This window comes from Nelusetta ayraudi, unplaced genomic scaffold (genome assembly GCF_046127955.1).
Source record: "Nelusetta ayraudi isolate G7.1 ecotype Tasmania unplaced genomic scaffold, CSIRO-AGI_Nayr_v1 ptg000134l, whole genome shotgun sequence".
In the NCBI taxonomy this organism is placed as follows: domain Eukaryota; kingdom Metazoa; phylum Chordata; class Actinopteri; order Tetraodontiformes; family Monacanthidae; genus Nelusetta; species Nelusetta ayraudi.
Window position 1 is genome coordinate 844,318 of NW_027466184.1, and position 21,629 is coordinate 865,946.

The 21,629-nt window shown below is 49.9% G+C and overlaps 4 protein-coding genes across 11 annotated transcripts; 1 reads left to right on the forward strand and 3 right to left on the reverse strand.

Moving 5' to 3' along the window:
• The first annotated feature begins 1,151 nt into the window (after nucleotides 1-1,151).
• On the forward strand, nucleotides 1,152-4,540 carry dpy30 (dpy-30 histone methyltransferase complex regulatory subunit). 3 transcript variants are annotated; one of them, XM_076051407.1, is made up of 5 exons: nucleotides 1,152-1,209; nucleotides 2,800-2,840; nucleotides 2,948-2,995; nucleotides 3,102-3,244; nucleotides 4,374-4,540. In XM_076051407.1, the coding sequence occupies exons 1-5, from the start codon at nucleotides 1,167-1,169 to the stop codon at nucleotides 4,447-4,449; spliced, it is 351 nt and encodes a 116-aa protein (XP_075907522.1). In that variant the 5' UTR covers nucleotides 1,152-1,166; the 3' UTR covers nucleotides 4,450-4,540. The 3 variants fall into 3 exon arrangements, with proteins under 3 accessions (XP_075907522.1, XP_075907524.1, XP_075907523.1); XM_076051409.1 differs by lacking the exon at nucleotides 1,152-1,209 and adding an exon at nucleotides 1,733-1,790; XM_076051408.1 differs by lacking the exon at nucleotides 1,152-1,209 and adding an exon at nucleotides 1,995-2,092.
• Nucleotides 4,541-5,081: 541 nt separating this feature from the next.
• Nucleotides 5,082-10,130, reverse strand: psen2 (presenilin 2). 3 transcript variants are annotated; one of them, XM_076051349.1, is made up of 11 exons: nucleotides 9,892-10,130; nucleotides 9,217-9,356; nucleotides 8,943-9,151; nucleotides 8,690-8,831; nucleotides 7,881-7,948; nucleotides 7,556-7,776; nucleotides 6,868-6,966; nucleotides 6,438-6,503; nucleotides 6,229-6,312; nucleotides 6,019-6,134; nucleotides 5,082-5,892 (listed from the first exon to the last, which is right to left on the reverse strand). In XM_076051349.1, the coding sequence occupies exons 2-11, from the start codon at nucleotides 9,346-9,348 to the stop codon at nucleotides 5,737-5,739; spliced, it is 1,293 nt and encodes a 430-aa protein (XP_075907464.1). In that variant the 5' UTR covers nucleotides 9,349-9,356; nucleotides 9,892-10,130; the 3' UTR covers nucleotides 5,082-5,736. The 3 variants fall into 3 exon arrangements, with proteins under 3 accessions (XP_075907464.1, XP_075907462.1, XP_075907463.1); XM_076051347.1 differs by having other exon boundaries at nucleotides 9,217-9,359; XM_076051348.1 differs by having other exon boundaries at nucleotides 9,217-9,407.
• Nucleotides 10,131-11,099: 969 nt separating this feature from the next.
• On the reverse strand, nucleotides 11,100-16,414 carry eif4a3 (eukaryotic translation initiation factor 4A3). Its single transcript, XM_076051351.1, has 12 exons — nucleotides 16,159-16,414; nucleotides 15,115-15,187; nucleotides 14,961-15,027; nucleotides 14,803-14,865; nucleotides 14,574-14,706; nucleotides 13,448-13,528; nucleotides 13,193-13,334; nucleotides 12,253-12,391; nucleotides 11,945-12,060; nucleotides 11,738-11,845; nucleotides 11,520-11,647; nucleotides 11,100-11,305 (listed from the first exon to the last, which is right to left on the reverse strand). The coding sequence occupies exons 1-12, from the start codon at nucleotides 16,310-16,312 to the stop codon at nucleotides 11,289-11,291; spliced, it is 1,221 nt and encodes a 406-aa protein (XP_075907466.1). The 5' UTR covers nucleotides 16,313-16,414; the 3' UTR covers nucleotides 11,100-11,288.
• A 213-nt stretch (nucleotides 16,415-16,627) lies between these two features.
• On the reverse strand, nucleotides 16,628-21,361 carry LOC142904934 (serum response factor-like). Of its 4 annotated transcripts, none has more exons than XM_076051344.1 (8): nucleotides 20,318-21,361; nucleotides 19,581-19,850; nucleotides 19,275-19,473; nucleotides 18,901-19,059; nucleotides 18,347-18,454; nucleotides 17,793-17,918; nucleotides 17,547-17,626; nucleotides 16,628-17,442 (listed from the first exon to the last, which is right to left on the reverse strand). In XM_076051344.1, the coding sequence occupies exons 1-8, from the start codon at nucleotides 20,756-20,758 to the stop codon at nucleotides 17,356-17,358; spliced, it is 1,470 nt and encodes a 489-aa protein (XP_075907459.1). In that variant the 5' UTR covers nucleotides 20,759-21,361; the 3' UTR covers nucleotides 16,628-17,355. The 4 variants fall into 4 exon arrangements, with proteins under 4 accessions (XP_075907459.1, XP_075907458.1, XP_075907461.1 ...); XM_076051343.1 differs by having other exon boundaries at nucleotides 17,793-17,954; nucleotides 20,318-21,355; XM_076051346.1 differs by lacking the exon at nucleotides 18,901-19,059 and having other exon boundaries at nucleotides 20,318-21,360.
• Nucleotides 21,362-21,629: the final 268 nt, after the last annotated feature.

Below are 21,629 nucleotides of genomic sequence, written 5' to 3' on the forward strand. Positions count from 1 at the left end.
CATTTTCAAGACTCGCTTTATCCTGCACTGGTTGCAGGGGTCTGCTGGAGCCTCTCCCAGCTGTCATTGAAGACCATCAAACTTGACTATCTAGAGAAAGTAAAAGTTGTAACAAGGTTTATGAAGGTTAGTGAAGTTGTAACAAGGTTTGTGTCGGTTAAGTGAAGACAGTGTGACACCCTGGACAAGTGGCCAGTTCATCGCAGGGCCACATAGAGAGACAAACTCAATTTAGAGTTCCCAATTCGCCTCACGTGCATGTTTTTGGACTGTGGGAGGAAGCCAGAGAACCCAGAGAGAGCCCGCACAGACACAGGGAGAACATGCAAACGCCACACAGAAAGGTCCCAGGCCCAGAATTGATCTTAATAATAAAAATAAAAATGATGTGAAAGGGGAGGTACCAGGTAGACTTAGCACCCAGGGCAAGGGGCAGAGTCTATAAAAAGGGGCGGGAAGTTTATTTGGGCCTTGTTGCCTGCACTGACACACCTGAGAGAGAGGGTGGGGGAGAAAGGTGCAGCTGAGGCCACCTGTGTTTGATGCTTTGATCTGGTATGTTTCTCTGAAGTTTTAAAAGACACAATTTTAATAGTAAAGCAGTAAAAAATATCCATCCATCCATCCATTTTCCATACCCGCTTAGTCCCGAGGTCAGGGTCACGGGGTCTGCTGGAGCCTATCCCAGCTGTCATAGGGTGAAGGCAGGGGACACTCTGGACAAGTCGCCAGTTCTTCACAGGGCCACATAGAAACAGACAACCATTCACACTCACATGCACACCTACGGACAATTTAGAGTGTTCAATTGACCTCACATGCATGTTTTTGGAGTGTGGGAGGAAGCCGGAGAACCTTGAGAGAACCCACGCAGACACAGGGAGAACATGCAAACTCCACACAGAAAGGTCTCAGGTCCGGGCCCCGGAATCGAACCCACGACCTTCTTGCTGTGAGGCGGGAGCGCTAACCACTGCGCCACCGTGTCGCAAAAAAAAAAATATTGTTTAAAATGTGTTTGTTAGATTTTTCATGTTTGGTGAGGGAGTGACACTCAAGAGATAAGGTATACTCAAGCAACATGGAGATGTTTGAGATAAATGTTACACCCTTTTTGATTTTATATTAAACTTGCATCTCAACATATTTGGACCCCAGTCACCTGCATGTCTCAGACTCGGGGAGGGGATTGTAATCCCATCTGGCAAGGTATATCATTTATTTTTACATTCCATCTGTGTTTTCAAATGTTTATCTTAAAGTTTTCTTTTGTATAGTAATGTGCTTCTGCTTCTCTTAGCCTTGGACAAAAATGATTCATAGAGGGGCAAACCTCTGCTTTTCCCAGATTTATTTGAATTTTAATTTGCCTTAAACTTATTTCTTGTATGGGCCATTTTCTCTTTTATTTTGTTTTGTGGGTTTTTTCTGTCACATAAAAGTGAGAACTCAGTGGTCACAGCCATTGTGCAAGTGCGGTTTACTGTGTGCTTGAGTCACCTCAACTTGCTGTGTTTAGTTAAATTTGCATGCTTTTGACTGTGTGTAGTGGTTTTGTTTCCAATTTACCTACATCTAAGGTGACAACTCTCTGTTGTTTAGACTTGACTCCACACTAACACCTTTGATAGCGCAGTTTAGCCCCACATGCACTGGTTTCTTTGTTAATCGATTTGTTATTTTATTTAATGCATTAATGGTGTTGGTTATTTCATTCTTTTTATAATGGTCTGCAGCAACGTCTTTTCACTGAGCAGTATTGCAGCAAGATCAGTAATATCCATGGTCTAGTAATAATAATAATAATAATAATAATAATAATGATAATAATAACAATAACAATGCAAAACAAGTTGTAAAATAACACAAATAGTGGTACAAAAATATTTTTTGTGATTTGCGTATCATTGGGGCTTTTCTCATTTAAAATGCGGAAAAATGGCCCCGGCAATTTTCTAATGCTTTTATTGTGAAAGAACGCAAACCCGGACGCATGCGCAGATTTTTTTTTTTTTTTTTTTTTTTTACGTAGCTCGTTGACGTGAAGTCGAATCAGAATCGACGCACGTCTCCACAACAAACATGGCGGACGGTGAGTTCATTGTTGGCTTCTGCCTCGTTTTGGCGCCCTTTTTATGCCTTTAAGTGTCTCCTGTCGGTTCGGTTCGTAGCCCCTTGGGCTCGCCTCCAGGCCCCGCGGCTCGTCTCTGGCCGGAAACGGGCTCCGCTAGCCGTATCAGATGCTATTAGCGTTGAGCTAAGCTAAACGACCGACCGTTCATGACGTGAACCGCGAACGTCGCAACGCTCTTGGTCAGTGGAGACTTCCGCTTTGAACCAAGCCGAACCGAACTCAATCGCGCTGTGCTTCCCACCTCGCTGTTACAACCACGCGCCCCCTGGGATTCTGAGTCTGGATTCTGGACTGGAGTCCGTCCAGTGTGTGTGTCAGGGAGCAGGACCGCCTCTGACGTCATTAACCATTCAGATTCCCGACGGATGTATCCGTCAGGTTGACGTTGACGGTCTGATTTGTTCTAATAACACGAAGTTATTGTCATTAAGCAACTAGCCGGCGTCAGTGCACGCGGAACCAACTGGTGCGCATCACGTGACTGTTGCTCGCGAAGCTCCTAGCCAGGGGTGTCAAACTCAAATACACAGTGGGGTCAAAATGTCAAACTTGGACAAAGTCGCGGGCCAACAATGATATTTATTGAAAAAATTACACTGCGGGCCAAATTAGGCCCACGGCCCAGAGTTTGACCCCATGCTCTCAACTGTCCGTCTGTCTTCCAGATCACGCTGATGCTGAGCAGGCCATGGACACGCGCACAGCTGTGAGTAGCACACCTGACAGAGGAGGGGGAGGGGCATGGCCACAGCTGTTGATGAGCAGGTGAATGAAGTGACCTGGTGTGATTGACACCCACTGACTCTTCCACAGGTGTCTGAAAACCCTCACGCAGAGTTCGGCCTGACAGAGAACCTGCAGGTAAGGCAGTATACACACACACACACACACACACACACACACACACACACAGTGCAGGGACACACACCCCCAGCATGCTCTGCTGCTGCCGCCCCCCCACCTCCAGAGGACGGTGGAGAACGAGAAGGCCAACTCGGAGAAGATGTCCAAGCAGAAGGTGGACCTGCAGGCGCTGCCCACCAGAGCGTACCTGGACCAGACGGTGGTCCCCATCCTGCTGCAGGGGCTGTCGGTGCTGGCCAAGGACAGGTGAGGACTGGCCCCGCCCCCAACACGCCCACTTACGGCTCACGGGGCCTCAGCGGGTCACTGTGAATGTGCTGAAACCTCAAAACAAAATTTAAGGGGTTCATAAAGTTAATATATACATATATATATTATTATTATTATTATTATTATTATTATTATTAGATAAAAGATTTTAAAAAATAATAATATCCCACTGACTCATATCACTGTCACATTCCTGCACCTGCCCACGCAGTCTTGGCTGCTTCTCCTGCTGGTCGCTGTGTGGACTCACCTGTTTGTTGTTTAGCAACGTCCACATCCACAGCAGTGGATGGCGCACGATTTGCACCTCATGAGCAGTTTGAGCTCAGTTCACTTGAGCTTTCTTGACACAACCAGCACCAAACCACATCAGGATGGGAGCAAAAAGTCAGATGTGTGCGTTTTCTTCTGTAGACTGTCGTGGCTTGGATCCATAAACTATTGTTACCGCCCCGCCCCCTGGTTCAGACCAGTTTGCTGGTCTCGCCTCAGCGCGTCTGTGCCAACACCCAAACCAAAACCGAGCGAATAAAAGGATGAAAAAAAATTAAAGCAAAACCTTCTGCACTTGATTTTGGCTTTGAACAAACGGGACAAATGAATGTGACTCACTGCAGACGGCAGATTTTCAGTCATTTTGCCCCCCTGCTCGTGCAGGCATGGGCAAACTATGGCCCAGGGGCCCATATGCTTATTTGTTAAGCTAAGCTTTTTAATCCGGCCCTCCGAACTTGAAGAAATGACATTAATAGTCAAGTGAGTCATAAAATAGCTGCAATTCATCCAATCTTTTTTCCCCAGTGTTTTCAGAGTCATTTCAATAAAGAGCTAAACACCGCGGGGCTTCAAAGAAACATCTTTTGTTGTAACTTTGCTTTTTTTTTTTTTTTCATTTTCAATTGACATTCAAAAGCGACGTGCTTTCTACATATCCCGCGATGTATTTTTGCTCCTCCTTATGAGGTGGCTCACCAAATCACTCCATCCGTCTGCTGCTGCTCCGGCCCCTCTTTCACATTTTGCAACCCATTATGACCCACGGGTCAAAGAGTTCTCCCAGCCCCTGATCCAGTGAGTCAGAGAGCTTCCTGCTTGTGTCTTGCAGACCCCCGAACCCCATCGAGTACCTGGCGGCGTTCCTGCTGAAGAACAAGGCCCAGTTTGAGGAGCGCTTGAGCTGAACAACGCGGCTCCTCCGTGAATTTGTTTATTTTATGTTTAGTTTTTTTTTTTTTTTTTAAATAAACCTTCAATAAACGTGATGGAGAACACTCTCTGGCTCTCTGATGATGTCACTTGCTACTGCAGCCCCCTCTGGTGGTGGAACAGCATGACTGCAGAAGCATCACCGGAGCCGGATACTTTCCCACTCAGGCCATTCAAGACTTTCTCAATTTGGCGGGGGTGGGGGTCACGAGTCCCAAAAGTGGGACCTGGAGCTGTTTTGATTGGGTCGTGGCTTCGTGGACAGTTTCCCTATCATTTTCTTTTATATTTATATTAATAGAGAAAATGTTGGGCATTTATTTTGCAGAACACACAATTCCATAATTTGTCATTTATTTACTAGACATGATAGAAAGTAGGGTTAGTGGGGTTTTTTATTTTATTTTTGTGGAATAAATTAAATTTGGGTCGCAACTTCTGTCAAACGTCTACCTACACCAGCACCCCACCGAAATACCATTTTCTGATCAACAAGTTACTCTTTTAAAGGTTTTATTGCAAACGACACATTTGTTTTCGGGTACTGTTCCCAACAGTGACTGACTGAACCCTGAACGTCTGCGCTTTAAAATCAAACCACCAGATGTTCCTTTTTGAAATAGCTTTAATAGTCGTCGACGTCACACAGTAAAATCTCCAGCCGTTCCAGGGGATCCCGCGGCTCTAACAGGCAAAATTCTAAAACGAACGTTAACAATTTTCTTTTTTATTTCAAGAGAAAGAAAAAAAAAATCGAGCGCTTCTGAAACACTCAGTCTTGTAATGGACAGAAAGGACAAAGACAAAGAAGTCCTGAATTTCCTTACACGACTGAGGAGAGAGAATCGATCAGAGTTGGTGGAAAGGGTCGTTTGGTTTTGGTTTTGCTTGAAGCGCCTGGTCGGGTGGTTCTGGTGGATCAAGACCAGGTCCGTTTCTCCTCAAAATCATTTTTTTCTCTCACCTTGGTGGTTTTGTGCGGTGGCGGCGAGACATTTTCTCCAGTGAAGAGCGAGTTGGACCTGCTGCCGGTTGGCTTCATCCAATCGCACGCCGCCGTGCTGCTTCCTGTCCTGATGGCCAGCGTAACCTTCTAAACCGCCCCCCCCACCCCCCTTCCCAACAGCCAAGTCCTGCATGGTGGCGCCACTTCCTGTCGGGAGCGGCGGCGCCGAGGCGGAGGAGCAACAGCGAGAACTAGAAGGGGGAGGCGAGGGGGGTGGGGGGGCAGCGGAGGAGAAGGGGGCGGGGCTTTCCATCCATCAGACGTAAAACTGGTTGGCGGCCAGGTTGTCCATGAAGGGCTGCACCAGGAAGTCGGTGGAGAAGTAGAAGACCAGGCCGAAGGTGATGGAGATGGGGAGAGCCGGCAGGGCCTTCTTGAAGATGGCCAGCAGCAGCAGTGTCAGGCACAGGCCCTGGGGGTCACAGGTGAGTCAGGCCGGTGAGTTAAACAGGTGGCCAGAAGAGGGCCCTGCAGTGGGTCGCGTACCCACAAAAACACAGCTAATTTGTGGGTGGTTTTTCAAAACATAGCAACTCACGATCAGGATGGCCACGAAGCAGGCGATGGTGGTGTTCCAGTCTCCGCCGGTGGCGGCCGCCTTGCCCACCAGGACGCTGTAGAAGATGAAATCTCCGAGGCCGAGCTTCACTCCCCCTGCAGGCGAGGCACGGGACAACGCTCAACTCCGACCTCCGCACACCCTAACCACGATGAAACTGCGCTCGAGGTCGAGGTCAACCAAACTCACTGTCCTGCTCCAGCTCGTCCTCCGGCGTGAGGGGGGGGCGTCTCTCAGGCTCCGCCTCCCAGTCGCTGTGCTCCGCCTCCTCGTCTGGTACGACAAGAGCAAAAAAAAAGAAGAAAAAAAACAGCATTGGGTGTTGCGACAAAACGCACCTCCCGACGGCGGGATATTATGAGGTTTGAAGGAGCTGAGCAGGTGCTCAGACCACTGACCCGTCTGTTGTTCGGGCTGCGCCGCATCGATTGGGCTCGCCATCCCCACTGTCCACATCATGGCGGCTAGACGCACAGACTAAAGTCAGAACTTTGGTTTGTCCAGATAAGATAAGATACTTTGTTGTCTGACCCAAAAGGTGAAGAAATTCTTTTGACAGGGCCCGCAAACACATTCATACAAACTCCATCAAGACACGCTGACATTAAAGAATAAATTCAAAAAAAAAAAAAAAACATTAAAAAACACATGGCTGGTGCATGCTACGGGGCAGTTAAAAACAGCTCAGCTAAATAGCTACGCTAGCATCGCCGTAAACGCTAGCATGTAGCTCCCCAGCCCGACAGAACTGTACATCAAGCTAGCACTCAGTTAACCCGCTCCCTCTTCAATTCATTCATCCGTTCATTCTTTTGGACGTGGACTCACAGGAGTAGATGAGGGCGGGGAAGATGGGCTCGTTCCGCTCCTGAGCCGTCTCCACCAGCATCCTGAGAGGACCTTTAGGAGACAAGACGGCCACCAAATCTGCAAGCACACACACACACACACACACACACACACACACACACACACACACACACACACACACACACACACACACACACGAGCAAGGCATGAAGGGAAACAAGCTAGTGCTTAGCATTATTCAAGCTGTAGCTGAACACAAAACGGCTTTTATACTGATCTCTTATACTATTATAGTATAAACTATTCTACTAGTCTATATCATTAATGACCATATGCATACTTACATACACAATACTACTCATTTTAAGATAGATGAGTTATGTCAGGATTATTACTGTTTCACTGCTTGCAGTCCCTGTGCCAGGACTCCACCTCAGTAGCTCAAAGACTCCACATTCTTCAAGACAATCTAGTCCAGTCACGAGGGGGGGGTCTCACTTCCACCATTTACATTTCTGGATTCTGGATGGTTTCTCAACTGGTGGGTCGCAACCCAAAGCTTTAAAGGGATATATAGGGTTCTGAGACTCCACCGGTTGAGAACCACTGCTCTAGATGTTAGCCTACACTGCTAACAGGCTTCTCCAGAGTGTCTCTCTGTGCTGCCATCTAGGGGCGGGTGTGTTTATCTCAGATAGTCGCCCACCGTAGACGGAGATGGCCCCCAGGATGACCCAGGCGGACCACTCGGGCAGGTACTTGATGAAGACCAGCGCCATGAGGGCGCTGATGAGGATGAGGTAGGTCTGCTGCAGCACGAGGGGCCCCTTCCAGTGGATGCAGACCATTCCCACGGCGCCAAAGTTCCAGATGAGCATGGCCACCGTCGGGTAGTCCATCGCCACGTTGTACGTCTTGAACACCTCCCTGCGGAGCAGAGTGGCACTCGCACTCACTCAGATTTCCTGTTTGGGCCCCCCCCCCCCCCCCCGGACAGGAAGTAGGACAGGAAGTGGGGCGGGATCACTCACCCCAGGTACATGAAGCTGAACCAGAAGAGCAGCATGAGGGACGACAGGATGAGCCAGCCGTGGATGAACTGCACGAGGAGGAGAGGAGAATTGCATCAAACAGCGCCCCAGGTGGGCAGGAGGCCCAGCTGCAGCCACATAATTTCTGCCCTGCGATTGGTTCTGACACATGGATGTACTATATGAACTAGACATCAGACTAGCAATATGGCGACAGGGAATTGTTTTTTTTTATTTTTTTTTTACAGTGGCTACTTAAGGTACTGCAGCCAAAAAAAACAACAATCTGGCTCAAAAAGCATTTTTCCCATAGACTGTGACACACGCACACAAAAGTGTTTTGGGGAAATTTTTCAGTCATTGACTTTAGGTCTTTCAAAAAACAACGTAAAGGGCAGAAAATCCCCCGAAAATAGTTCCATATCCCAGCGTGACGTCGCGACGTCTGACACTCTGCTGTGTCTCGGCTCGTTCTGATTGGTTGATGCGTCCCGATGCATCAGCCATGTAGCATGGTGTGAAGTGCTACATGCTCTATTGGGGCCGCGTAAGAAGAAAGCCTTTATTTAATCCCACCTTAGGGAAATTTGCATTGTCAAAGCAGCATATACAGTGACAAAGAGAAGGATTAAAAACAAAAAAAGAAGTAAAATTTATATACAAATTATTTACACATGTAAATTAAGTCTTAAAAAGCAGTTATACAGCCTGATGGCTGCAGGCAGGTGGTGCTCCTTCTTGCACCGAGCCAAAAACTTTTTCGGCAACTCCATTGAAATGAATGGGGAGTGGGGGGCTTCGGTACTGACCTTGTAGCAGCGGTACTTGTAGAGGACGACCAGGAAGATGGTCATGACGACGATGACGCTGATCATGATGATGGTGTTGAGGATGGAGTTGAGGAGGCGGCGGCCCACCGAGTCCGTGTTTTCAGTGAAGGGGGTGTAAATCCTGCAGCAGAGTCATCAACAGAGGGGGGGGGAGGGGAGGGGCGTTAGGAGTGGAGGGGTGGAGTTTTTTTTGAGGGGGGGGGTGATGTTGCAGGAAGGCGGCGGGACCTACAGCTGCTGGTCGCTCTTCTCCGAGTAGAAGCTGACAGACTTGATGGTGGCCACCACCACGGCCATGCACAGCGTGACGGGAACAAACAGCATGATGACGTGCTTGGCGCCGTACTTCAGCGTCAGCTCCTCATCGTCCGGCTCCTCCTCCTGCTGCTCCGAGCAGGCGCTGCCCGGACGGCCCGGGCCGGCCCTCCTGATTGGCCCTGCCTGGACCATCAGAAGTCAGCATCTCCGCAGGCAGTCTGACACAACCGGGAGAGTCGAGTCCTCACCTGTTTGGGCGGAGGGCTGGCGGCGGTGCCCTGGTCCGCATCTGGAGCGTAGGTTGGAACCACTGGGTTCTCAGAGGGAACCAGAGCCGACCTCTCGTTGTACGAGTCGTCGTCGCTGTCTGAGGCGCTCATGGTGGCGGCTCCTCAACGAGATGAAGACACCGGCACAAATGGTTTGTCGGAATCACAAACTTGGCCGGGAAAATTCAAGAAACCAGAACAGAAGGGTTCAAGAGTTATCAGTGAGGGTGAGAACCTCTTCGTGCTGACTGTGGTCCCTGATTCTGACTCGGACCCTGGATCGGGACTCTGACTCTGACCCTGACTGGCTCCAGGACACTGGATCTGACCCAGGATTTTGAACCTGACTAATCCCTGGGCCTAGGATCTGGACCTCAAAGAACCCTGGGCCCTGGGTCTGGGCTCTGGGTAACCCCTGGACCTGGCTCTGACCCTGAATGTAGAACTTTACTGGTTCCTGGATCCTTACTAACAGTGGACCTGAATCTGACCCTAAATCTAGATCCTTACTGGTTCCTGGACCTGGACCCTGACTAAACCCTGGACCTGGTTCTGGACCCTGACTAACTCCTGGACCCAGGATCTGGACCCTGACTGACCCAGGCTTCGACTACCTCACAACCGTCCACCTGAACCTTTTAATCGGTCTCTTACCTCAGGCTTTAACCGACTACTGAGGATCAACAGTTCTCCTGACGGTCGGTACCGGACCGCCAAAAGCGGCCGACAGACGTTCCTGGACGGAACTGGCGGTCGGTTCCGGACCAGCTCGACACACCGAATCTGACTCGAACCGACAGCTGGGCTTCGACTGGATCCGACTCGCAGAAACGGATCCAGGAGCCGCTTCCACTGAAAACAACGAGAGAGGAAAAAAAACCCGGAACACGACAGTCAGCTGACTAGGAGCCCACGTGACGCTCGAGAGCGTCATAAACTCACGTCACGTGGTACGGCGCTGAAGATGAAACCACTGTCTTGTCACATTTCATCACACAACCAGAAGCGTTCTGGGGAAATCTTCAAAAATGACATTAAGAGTAAAACTGGATATATTTATTTTCGCTACTTTCATTTTCTTTCAGTTCCACAAGGACAAGAACCACTGGAGACACCGTCGGTGTGAACCGCTTCTTTACCGAAGCAGACATTGGTAATCTTGATATATTTATTTCATTTACACCCAGGCACAAAGCTTGATTGTGTGTGATGCAAACTCTTGTATGTACACACCAGAATATTCTTAGGGTCGATGATGATTGTTTGACAATTTGCAGATTATTGAAAGACTTGATGTTCTGCAGGTCAACCAATCAGTCATGCGATCATCTTTTACACAATCCAATTTAGCTTTCAAAGCTTTGTGGCTATCGCCATGCCTCTTGAAGTCATTTTAGCGTCACACCATCAACTAAACATACGTAATTTCATTTTAAATCAAAGGTCCCAGAGGAGCAGAAGCACCAGATCCAGATGGAGCTCAGCTGTCAGGACCCTGGTCCTGCAGTAGGGAGGCGGAGCGGGACCTCTGTCCGGTTCCTCCCACTGGAGCCTTGCCTTTGCTCAACCGGGAACCTCTGAGTTCTGCTGAGCAAAGAGCTTCCAGCAGTGACCTTCTGAAGCTCACCTGACATGTTAAAAAAAAATGTAGATCTATTTTTTAAATGGACATTTCTGTCGATTTACTGGTTGCAGTTGTTTAGTTTTACAAAAGATAAGGATCGGCATAATTTCAGTTAGCATTAACTTGACAAACATACTGCATGTGTGAATGCCTCCTCCTTCATTTCAACTCTTCAAACTGCAAACAGGAAGTAGAACGACTTCCCACAGTGACACCTTTGATGAGGATTGAGACCAAATGAACCCAAAGTAGTTTATTTACAAAACAGAAGTCTTTCATTGACTTCAGCTGAATGCTCAAATACAGAAACAAATGCTAAAACTCTTATTAAAAAAAAAAAGAAAGGAAAAAAATTTAAAAAAACAAAAAAACAAAACACAGGCGAGGAATCAGGGCGGGGCTCCAAGGTGGCGTCATCCAGTTCACATCAGATCAGGTCAGACACTGAAAAGACAAAGCGTGTCGTGTGTTAGCATGCGGCGTCCAATCACAGTAGCCCTACTGTGTCTGGCTGTAGCTGAGCTAACTAGCGCCCAACCAACATGCTAGCACTGAGGAACTCCTGCGCTATTGGAGAAGGGTTTTATAAATGTGCCGTCTGATTGGCTGTGTGCCTTGACATCATGGGCAGCGGCCACATGCGTCCCTCGGCTCGTACCGTTCATGGGCATCTCGTCGATCTGGGTGGAGTAGTACTGCTCGATGTCCCGCAGGATCCTGATGTCATCGTTCTTCACAAAGTTGATGGCCACACCCTTGCGGCCGTAACGACCGGAGCGACCAATCCTGGAGGAAAATCAAAGGTGAGTGGAGGTCAAACAAACCGCCCACCGCCATGAAGATGACATGAGGGGGAGGGGGGGGGGGGGGGCGCACCTGTGGATGTAGAGCTCTCTGTTGTTGGGCAGGTCGTAGTTGATGATCAGAGAAACCTGAGGGACGTCCAGGCCTCGAGCCCACACGTCTGTCGAGATCAGGACCCGGCTGAAACACAAGAGGGCGGAGAGAGAGAGAGAGGGTCAGGTCACCCGACACCGCGCAGTCCGGTCCGACTCGGGCAGTCACACGGTCTCTGTGCGTCACCTGGCTCCGGATCTGAACTCCTTCATGATGGACTCTCTCTCCTTCTGAGGCATGTCTCCGTGCATGGAGGACACGGTGAAGTTGGCCTCCCTCATCTTCTCTGTCAGCCAGTCCACCTGGAACACAGACACGCACTGTCAGTGTCTCGCAATGATGTGCCGCTATAAGACAGATGTTGAGAAGACTGGTGTTCCCTGGTGACACACACACACACACACACACACACACACACACACACACACACACACACACACACACACACACACACACACACACACACACACACACACACACACACACACACACACCTTTCTCTTGGTGTTGCAGAAGATGACGGCCTGTGTGATGGTCAGGGTGTCGTACAGGTCACACAGGGTGTCAAACTTCCACTCCTCTCTCTCCACGGCGACGAAGAACTGCTTGATCCCCTCCAGAGTCAACTCATCACTGAGGAGACACGACACCAGTCAGGAAAACACCTCAACGTCAACTTTTTGGTTGGTATTAAAATATGCAGCTAATGGAGCGTAAAAAGGAATCCCCCCCACCCCCGTGGCATCGCCACCTGCTGGCTATTCTGGCTTGTTGGTTGTTGGAAGTAGAGCACCATAATGAATTGATCCAAGTCTGGAAATGCCCATCAAGGTCCTTTTAATGAGGCACTTTACTCCTTCGGAAATGAACAAGTGTGCTCATTTGGTTCGATGGCGGTCTCTCCAAGTCTCCCGCCATCTTGATCGGGGGTCACTAACGAGGTGCCCGCAGGGCCCCCAAGGACCACATTAGTCGCCCGCAGACCTTTTCTAGAAATAGCACAACTCCGTGAGCTGCGTCTAAAATTCTGGTCCATTCCATTGCTCTTCTTTTGTAATCACACTTGCATTTATATAGATTTCAATATTACATTTTTAAAAAAAATAAAATGATTAAAAATATTTTATTATGCACGAAATCTAGAGAGGAACTCTGATTAATAGAAATAAAGTGCTCAATATTGATATTATCAGTAGCCAACCGTGCTAAGACATGGTTGATAATTATTGTGAGAAAAGTGTCTACACATAGATGAGTATCATTAATATATAACTAAGAGCAAACTGTTTTTTGTTTTTTTTTTTCAGAGAAGTGCCACAAACTGGTTGCCCCTCATATGACTCAGCACCCAGACGGTGGCTCCCCTGTTTAAAACAGTTGGTGACCCCTGATCTGGATGGTTCCTCTGTGTTCTCTGTAGGTGGGTGGACCTACCGTTTGACCAGGATGCGGATGGGGTCGGTCATGAACTTGTTGGTCATCTCGAGGATTTCGTGCGGCAGCGTGGCGCTGATCAGCACCACCTGCGTGGCCGGAGGCAGGTAGCGGTACACGTCATAGATCTGCTCCTTGAAGCCTGAACAGAGAGGGAGCACAGCGTGATGAGCCGAGCCAGCTGGTGATGCCGCACCACCACCACCACTACTACTGTCCGGCACAACTGTGGTCCCTCTGGGCCAGAATCCTCACCTTTGTTCAGCATTTCGTCAGCCTCGTCCAGAACCAACATCTTGATGGCTCTGGTCCTCAGATTCCTGCGACGAATCATGTCTGCAAAAAGGCAAAAAAAAACAACAACAAAAAACATTGGTTTCCTATTTGCTGCCTCAGGCACAAGCTGACCAACCAGCTGTCAGCTATCTCGGACTCCTGACAAATGCTCCTCCGACATCAGGAGATCAATCAAAGCAGGGATCAAAGCACCAATCCGGGGGTTGAGAACTCAGCAAAACAGCATCTTGTGTTTCGGTACGGTCGCTGCTCCCTATTTATTGCCGACGCTGCTTCAGAAGTGGGGCAGGCGCACAGTAATTATACTAGAGATGTATCTTCGGTTTGTTTCTGCTCCGGCACAATGCTAGTAGCTCCGCTGCTAAAGTCATAAACTCCGTTGTAGCTCCGGACGCCGGTGTAATGTTGAAATCTGATCACCAGTCAAAATGTGTTCCCCTCACCTTAACCTGCACCCAACCCTATCCCCAACCCCAACCAGTCGTCCTTAAAGCTGCTTTACCCGATTCCATGTTTACCTTAACTCCAAACAAAAAACAGCGCTCTGTGTAAAAAAGAAAAGAAAAGTAGATTCCTAGAGGAATTGCTTGTTCTTTTATTTGCGTTTTCAAAATAAAACTTTGTTACATGATTTCAGTGTGTGTATATGTACTTTCTTCTTCTTCTTTTTTTTTTTTTAACATTTATGATAATGATGATAATTTTGGTCACAATAACTGTGCTGTGAAATGTTCATACCGTTACATCTCTATACTGCAGTGACACTTCTAGGAAAACATGCTGAGGAATGATGTTCAAATAACAAAACATCTTTAAAAAAAACAAAAAACAGAACAAATTCTATAATATTTAACAGCCTTATCAAGTACCCTGTATCGGTACTGGTTAGTACTGAAATGCAAGTGCTCATACTCTACTCGTTCTGTATAAAAGTGGTATTGGTGCATCCCTAAATAAAAGGATCGACCCCAACCATCACCACCCTGGAGATAAAGTCTGTTTGCTACTTCGACATGTTCGCTAAGCCAAATCCGCTAATTAGAGCCGAACTGGGATTGTGTGTGTGTGTGTGTGTGTGTCTCACCAAACACTCGTCCAGGCGTCCCTGACACCACGTGCTGTCCGTAGTCCAGTTTCCTGATGTCTTCGCCCACGTTGGTTCCACCGATGCAGGAGTGGCACTGGACGTTCATGTAGTCACCCAGGGCGAGCAGCACCTGCACACACACACACACACAAGAGCCAATCAGAACCCACCCGAGCCCCACGCTCAACAATGATTCTAGAATGGTTGAGTGGTGGGCGGGGCTTACCTTCTGGATCTGGCCGGCCAACTCTCTGGTGGGTGCGAGGATCAGCGCCTGGGTCTCCCTCACCTGGGCAAACACACACACACAGGGAGAGCATGAGAATGATGTCATCAGCTGGTGTCCACCCAACTGGGGAGGACGAGGAGCAGATAGATGCTCACCTGGATGTCGAGACACTGCAGCACCGACACGCAAAAGGTGGCCGTCTTTCCGGTTCCAGACTGGGACCTGAAGACAATAGAGAGGAGCAAGTCAGACAGTGTGTGTGTGTGTGTGTGTGGTGAGGGAGGAGGAGTGACTCGGCTGGCGCCTTACTGTGCGATGACGTCCCGGCCTTTGATGATCTGTTTGATGGCTCTCTGCTGGATCGCCGAGGGCTTCTCGAAACCTGCAGCACAGGAGGAGAACGGTTGCTGCATCACTGCCAAACACATTTCTAATTCCACCCTCCAGAACTGTCACATTTCTGGATTTCACATTTTATATAGAATGTCATATTTCTGGTGACTTCAGGTGGTTTTGCACAATCGAGAGACAACCAAAGGTGTGATTTAGCACTTTTACAAATACAAGTTGATTGACTGACAACTTTCTTTCTCTTTAGGAAATGAACACTGAGCAAAGAGTTTGAGCCTCTTGTTAATCAAGGGCGACCATATTTTGAGGCTTGGTGCTTCTAATCTAAGGTGTTGCACGCAATAACAGCGAAAAGGCCGTGTTAGCCGGTCCCTTCTAAAACAATGAAAATCGGACATTTAAATGAGTTTATTGAATGGAATAAACGGGCATGTCCGGGAGAAAAAGGGTGTTTGGGTCCCCCCATGTTAATGCTACGATAGGCAGGCCTGTTTTCACCTGCACAGCCGCTCACACACGGAACCCCAAAACTAGGTTCGTACTTCTCTCCACTTTTGGCGCCGACGTTCCCCGTCTAGTCACCCGGCGGCCCGCTTAAAAACGACCCAACGACCAGTCGTCACCGTCGACATAGGAAGTTCCTATGATCCGTCAAAACCCGAGTGGATTTCTCTTTAATGTGTGTAAACGATAGTATAAGGAGGCTAATTGCCGGAGTTCAGCCATTTTACAGTAGTTGACTCGAGGGGCAACGCAGAATTGATCTGCGCAACAGTAGGATGCTAACCGGACTGCGGCTAACCGTTATTCTATGAAAAATAAAATAATATTCGAATAAAACCCACTCTTGCTGTAATAGATGAAGTGCTTAATCACCATAGTCACACAAAATATCACCGACACACTAGACTATAACTATTCGGCTTTGTTGTGACTCTAGCCGGTCGCATCGTGCGCTAACTTCCCGAGTCAAGTCCAGGCCGCAGCCGATCCCCGGCCTACCGTAGGCATAGATGCCGCGCAGCAGGTCCTCTCGGAGGCCCATAGTGTCGAAGGTAGGGGTGACGTCCACCTCCTCGCTGGTCTCAAATTCCACCTTGGTCATGTCCTCCTCCCTCAGGAGCCTCTTCCTGCCCTGAGTCCCGGTGCCGGCCATCTTTCACGGTGCTCTACTCGAACTAAAGTCAACAAAGTGCGGAGAATCCCGACCGTCTCGGCTAAACGCTAACACGGCAAAAGAATGGCCGCCACGCGTGTCGCGCAAGATGACGTACACTGGAAGCGACGGGCTGAGTGACGTCACGGCTTCCCTCCCCATGGAAGTATGTTAATTCTTATTGGCGATGGTCTTCTCATTCGAAGGAAGCGGGACTCACGCAGGCCCGCTTGTCTTCTTTAAACAGAGAACCAACCATCCCAGGTGGTTGTCCCTGCACTGCCGCCCCCCTGCTGCTAGTTGAACATCACACAGTTCTCTCAAAAATCTTTTTTATTGACTAAATATTGATATTGATGGCATCACTGGTTATAGGACTTTTTTGTACAGACATGGAGAAGAAAGTCCGGTCCGATCGCAGGAGTCGATTATTGATCCTGATGAGCCCGCACATAACAAAAAAAAAAAAAAAAAAAAAACCCAAACAAAAAAACATTTATGTTCTTGTCACAATAGGACTCTTGATCAATGCTTTTGTGTGTCCAGGTTGACACAAAGTGACATGATAACTGCTGTGTATAAAGCTGGGTCTGGGTCAGGAGATCCTGTGACCAGCTGACTTCTTCTTGTTGATGATGCAGTTTTTTTTGGCACTTTTAAATTGAACACGAGCGGGAAGGAGGAATTTTTACATTCAAAAAATAGACACGCACACAGGAAGCGTGTGTGTGTCTACATGGGACCTGATATCGTAAGTTTTCATTCTGAACTTCCTGTCAAGGAGTTCGCCAACAACTTTACAGTGAAGGTTCTGCAACAGTCAACAGAGTGACAAACCGCCGTTGTTTCTGCATAAACAGGAAGTTCAGCAAACTGCAAGTAGAGTCTGTGGTGGCATCCACAGGCGATCCAGCTGTGTGTGTGTGTGTGTGTGTGTGTGTGTGTGTGTGTGTGTGTGTGTGTGTGTGTGTGTGTGTCTGTGTGTGTGTGTGTGTGTGTGTGTGTGTGCACGCGCGTGAGGCAGACAGCTGGGTGGATTACGGTCAGTCTTCTTTGGATTGATGGACGTCCAAACTGACAACCTGCAGCTCTGTCAGGTTACTGCTGCCACTCTGTTGACTGATCACCATCTGACACACACACACACAGACACAGACAGACAGACGGTCAGAGCAGGTCAGGGGGCTACAGGCTGTGGCAGAGGCAGAAGTTGTGTCGGCGGATGCTGTGTTACCGGGTGAAGCTGGACGGCAGACACTGGAATCTGAGCTGCGACTTGAGGAAGAGACGTGAGGAAGACCTGCGGAAGAGACGCTGCAGCGACACAACAACAACGACAACAAGTTAGACCAGCACACACACCAAAGCACTGTCACCAAGCCACTGCTCCATGATGTCCATCCATGAAGGCAGTGATGTTCAACCGCTGTGCCGCGGAACACGAGTGTGCTGTGAGAGCACTGCGTTTGGGGTTCCTCACCCGGGTCGTGGGGCTGGGCGGAGCCAGACGGGGGGAAGGTGTTGAGGACCGTGAGGCTGCCGTCGGCGAGCGAGGATGTGGGCGTGGCGTACATGACCGTGTGACCGCCGGGATAGACCATGTGACCTGCCACCGAGGAGGACGAGGAGCAGACGACAGAGGCTGGAATACGATGGAGGGAGAGCAAGTGGTGCATCGATCAGACAAGTGTTTCCTATTTAGCATTCCATTGTTTGCAACTCATACTTTCTTACATTTTTTTTTTACTAACAGCTCCAACACCCTTATCTGTACTTGCCACATTTTTTCTTTTCTTTTCTTACTTTCTTAGACCTTAAATTTAACTTGCCACTTTTTAAAATCTTTTCATTCTTTCTTTACACCTCATAATGAACAATCACGTCAGCTTCTGCCACGCCAACCTTTCACTGCTGTGCAACACCACGTGACAAAAAAAGAACATTTTTGAATATTAGGATTCAGCAGTTTGCTCCTCTGTTCACAGGAAATGGCAACCATCCGTGCGGGAGGCGGGACTCTGCGCCTCAGCTCACCTGTGGAGGAGGCGGTGCTGTGGATGTCTGAGATGCTTTGACTGGTGCCGGTCTGTTCACTGCTGCTCTGCACCTGGAATGCCTGGAGCTGCTGAGAGACCCCACCTCCTGGCAAAACACAGCAGACACATCATCCATCAGCCCACGTTTGACCTGCTGTGATGCTGCGAGGCTGCGATCACACACACACACACACACACACACACACACACACACACACACACACACACACACACACACACACACACACACACACACACACAGCTGTAGTCGGAAAGGCAGCCGGTGACTCTTATTAAGCCACTTAAATATTAAGCAGCTAGAATGGAATAGAATGCCTTTATTAATCCAACATTGGGGCAATTTGCATTATTACAGCAACAAAAAGCAGCGCAAAGAAAATGAAAAATTATATTAATTAAAAGGATTTAAAATGAAAATAATAATAATAATAATTTTACACACACACACACACACACACACACACACACACACACACACACACACACACACACACACACACAGCAGAGTGATTTGCAGTGGCTGTGGCTGACCTGACAGCGACACAGTGGCGGGAAAGTGGAGCAGCGTTGTTGGCTGTGTGACTGGGGCATGCAGCGTGGAGCCCGGGGCAGCGGGGCCCTGGAGGGCCACTGGCTGGCCCTGCAGCTGGCTGATGGGGATGGTGTGTGTGCCAGGTGCCAGAGCTGCACCTGCAGACGGGCAGCGGCGGAGGAGGAGGAGGAGGAGGAGGAGGAGGTGGAGGAGGAGCCAGAGACAAAGAAGCAACAAGCTCAACGGTGGCGTCACACAGCCAGCAATGTGAGGTCAAGCAGTCGGCGGCAGGTTGTGCATGTGTGCAATGTAGCTCGCTCAGTGACACACACACACACTCACATACACAGCGAGCCACGGAATGGACCCGTACCTGACATCAAGGTGAAGCCTCCAGGAAGCACAACGCCGGCCGACGTCTTCAGCAACGTCCCGTTGGTGGTGGTGGAGGGCTGCCAGGAGGCAGAGTTTGTCTGCACCTGCAGAGATCCTGTGGCCGTGGAGACGATGGAGGATGTAGGGGGCGTGGTCCCAGACAGGCTGGACACGGTGAAGGCTGGCTTGACCAGGTCCTGCATGGAGGGGTGGGTGGAGAAACACACCTGAGTGTCAGGAGCCAATCGGCTGAACTTCCTTCAACATCCATGAGGCGCCGCTGTGACCAATTCCTCCGTCCTACCTTTGTGAGCTCCGCGCCGCCCTCGTGCTCGGCCACCTGATAGCTGAGGTCGGTCTCCTCGAAGCCCGTGGCGCTCATCCTCTGGTCGGAGGAGGGGTCCGAGCGCGGCGGCGAGTCCGGCGAGTTCAGGCAGGTTTGGATCAGAGCTTTGCCCGTCTCCGACGTGATCATGGGCTGCAGCTTCCTGGTGGCAAACGTGTAGACGTGTCCCGTCTCACTGGCCACCAGCAGCAGCACCTGCGTCCCCGTCAGCGTGGACAGCTCGTAGGCCTGCGGGACCAGGAGCAGCACAAAGGTGAGCGACCACACCTGAGCAGGTTAACCTCAGTTCAGTCTGCCTCTGCAGCTGAACGAAAGTCAACCTGGACTCTCTGCAACTACTTTGCTATGGCACACAAAATGGACATTAGAGACTATTAAATCAACTTTGAAATTGCAATTTTAATACAACTTGGAACTTGTTTGCAAAGGTGCAGCTTGTGTGAAGTAAGGTCGACACGTTTTTACGCAAATTTCTCCTGGAACTCAATTCAGGAAGTATCTTATCTATCCATCTGAAATAGATGCGCTTTGTTTGATAGTTGTTAAGACTATGAATACAATGTATGAGTGTTATTAAAAAACAATTCCATTCTTTCACCAGTTGAGTTACACGGTACAAGCAGAACAGCAGTGAGGGGGTTATCAGGTATGCTGCTGAGACCGAGACCTCTGACCTCTGCTCTCTGCTCACCCACCTTCTTCATGATGCCGGTCTTCCTCTTGCTGAAGGTCGTGTACCGCCGCAGTTTGTTGTCGATGAACTCCATCTTGATCTTGACCCTTCCTCTGGTCTTCTTGCCGGGTTTGGCCCCCGGTACTCCCGGGCCCACCCCTCCGTAGCCCCCGGCGAGCACCCCGGAGTTGGCCGCCGACTGACGCCTGACGTCCCGGTCGCCCCTGCCCCGCTTGACGCCTCTCCTCTCGCCGCCCGAGCCCACGGCGTCCTCATCGTCCCCGGAGTCCGAGTCCTGGTCGGAGCCGCTGTAGACCACCTCGACGCCGTAGCCCTCGTCACCAAACTGCCGGGCAGCGGGGTCGGAGGTTAGGACGGCTCCCGGCGGGGTCGCACTCACTGGGACGCTGCCGAGCCCGGTTCCGTTGTTGTCTGCGCGGCCGGCTGCTCCTCTGGTACCCATGTCCGCGCTGCTCCCCGCCAAAGTTCCAAAGCAGGATCCCTCCCCCTCCTCTTCACCCGGACCGATCCCCCTGCTTCTCCGCGGCGGTCCAAAGCTGGTGAGCCCGCGGCCCGGGGCTCCAAGCACTCGGGGCTGACAGCTAGCTAAGCTCTCTGCTTGCTAACACTTGCTAACTAGCTATGGGCTGCAGCTTCCAGCCGCCAGCTATCACTTCGGCAACACGTCAAGGATGTCGGTCCATCGGTGAAAGCTGCAGGCTGAACGGACAGGGACGCTGCCCGGTCCAAGAGATCCGAGAGATCGGCCAAGGAGCTGTAGAAGTTCTGAACTTGTGTTATTGTCCAGCAGTCACCGAGGCCCGGCCCCCGCCATCACGGCGCTCCACGTAAGGAAGTGTCGAACAGCACCTGCAACGTGTCCATCCGCCGCAGAATACAGATCCGCACCCAGTCGCTCTTTTCCTCCAACGAGTCGCTCAAGAACCTCTAGTTTGATCAAAACCATCAAAGTCCATCGACGCCGAAGGACGTGCGACCCGGCAAAGGCGAGAACGGGGCACCCGAGCGCAGTGATACGGAAACGCGACGTCGTGCCGCCGACACTACTTTCCTCCATATAAAGAAGAGCGTTTCCTTTTATGGCGCCACGGCTCCTTATTTGGTCACTCAGCAACTTCTCCTGTGGGTTTACGCCGAAGAGCAGCAAACACGTGTGAAAACACTCACGGACACGTCCCAGGTGGCACCGAGCACCCTGCTGGAGCGACGGAGGATTCTTCAGAAGGCTTCACATTCACCGGGACCCACCCTGTACCCCCATTGTTGTGGCTTTGTTCCTCCTTGGATGCACTGCAGTCGGTGTGTGTTTTTAT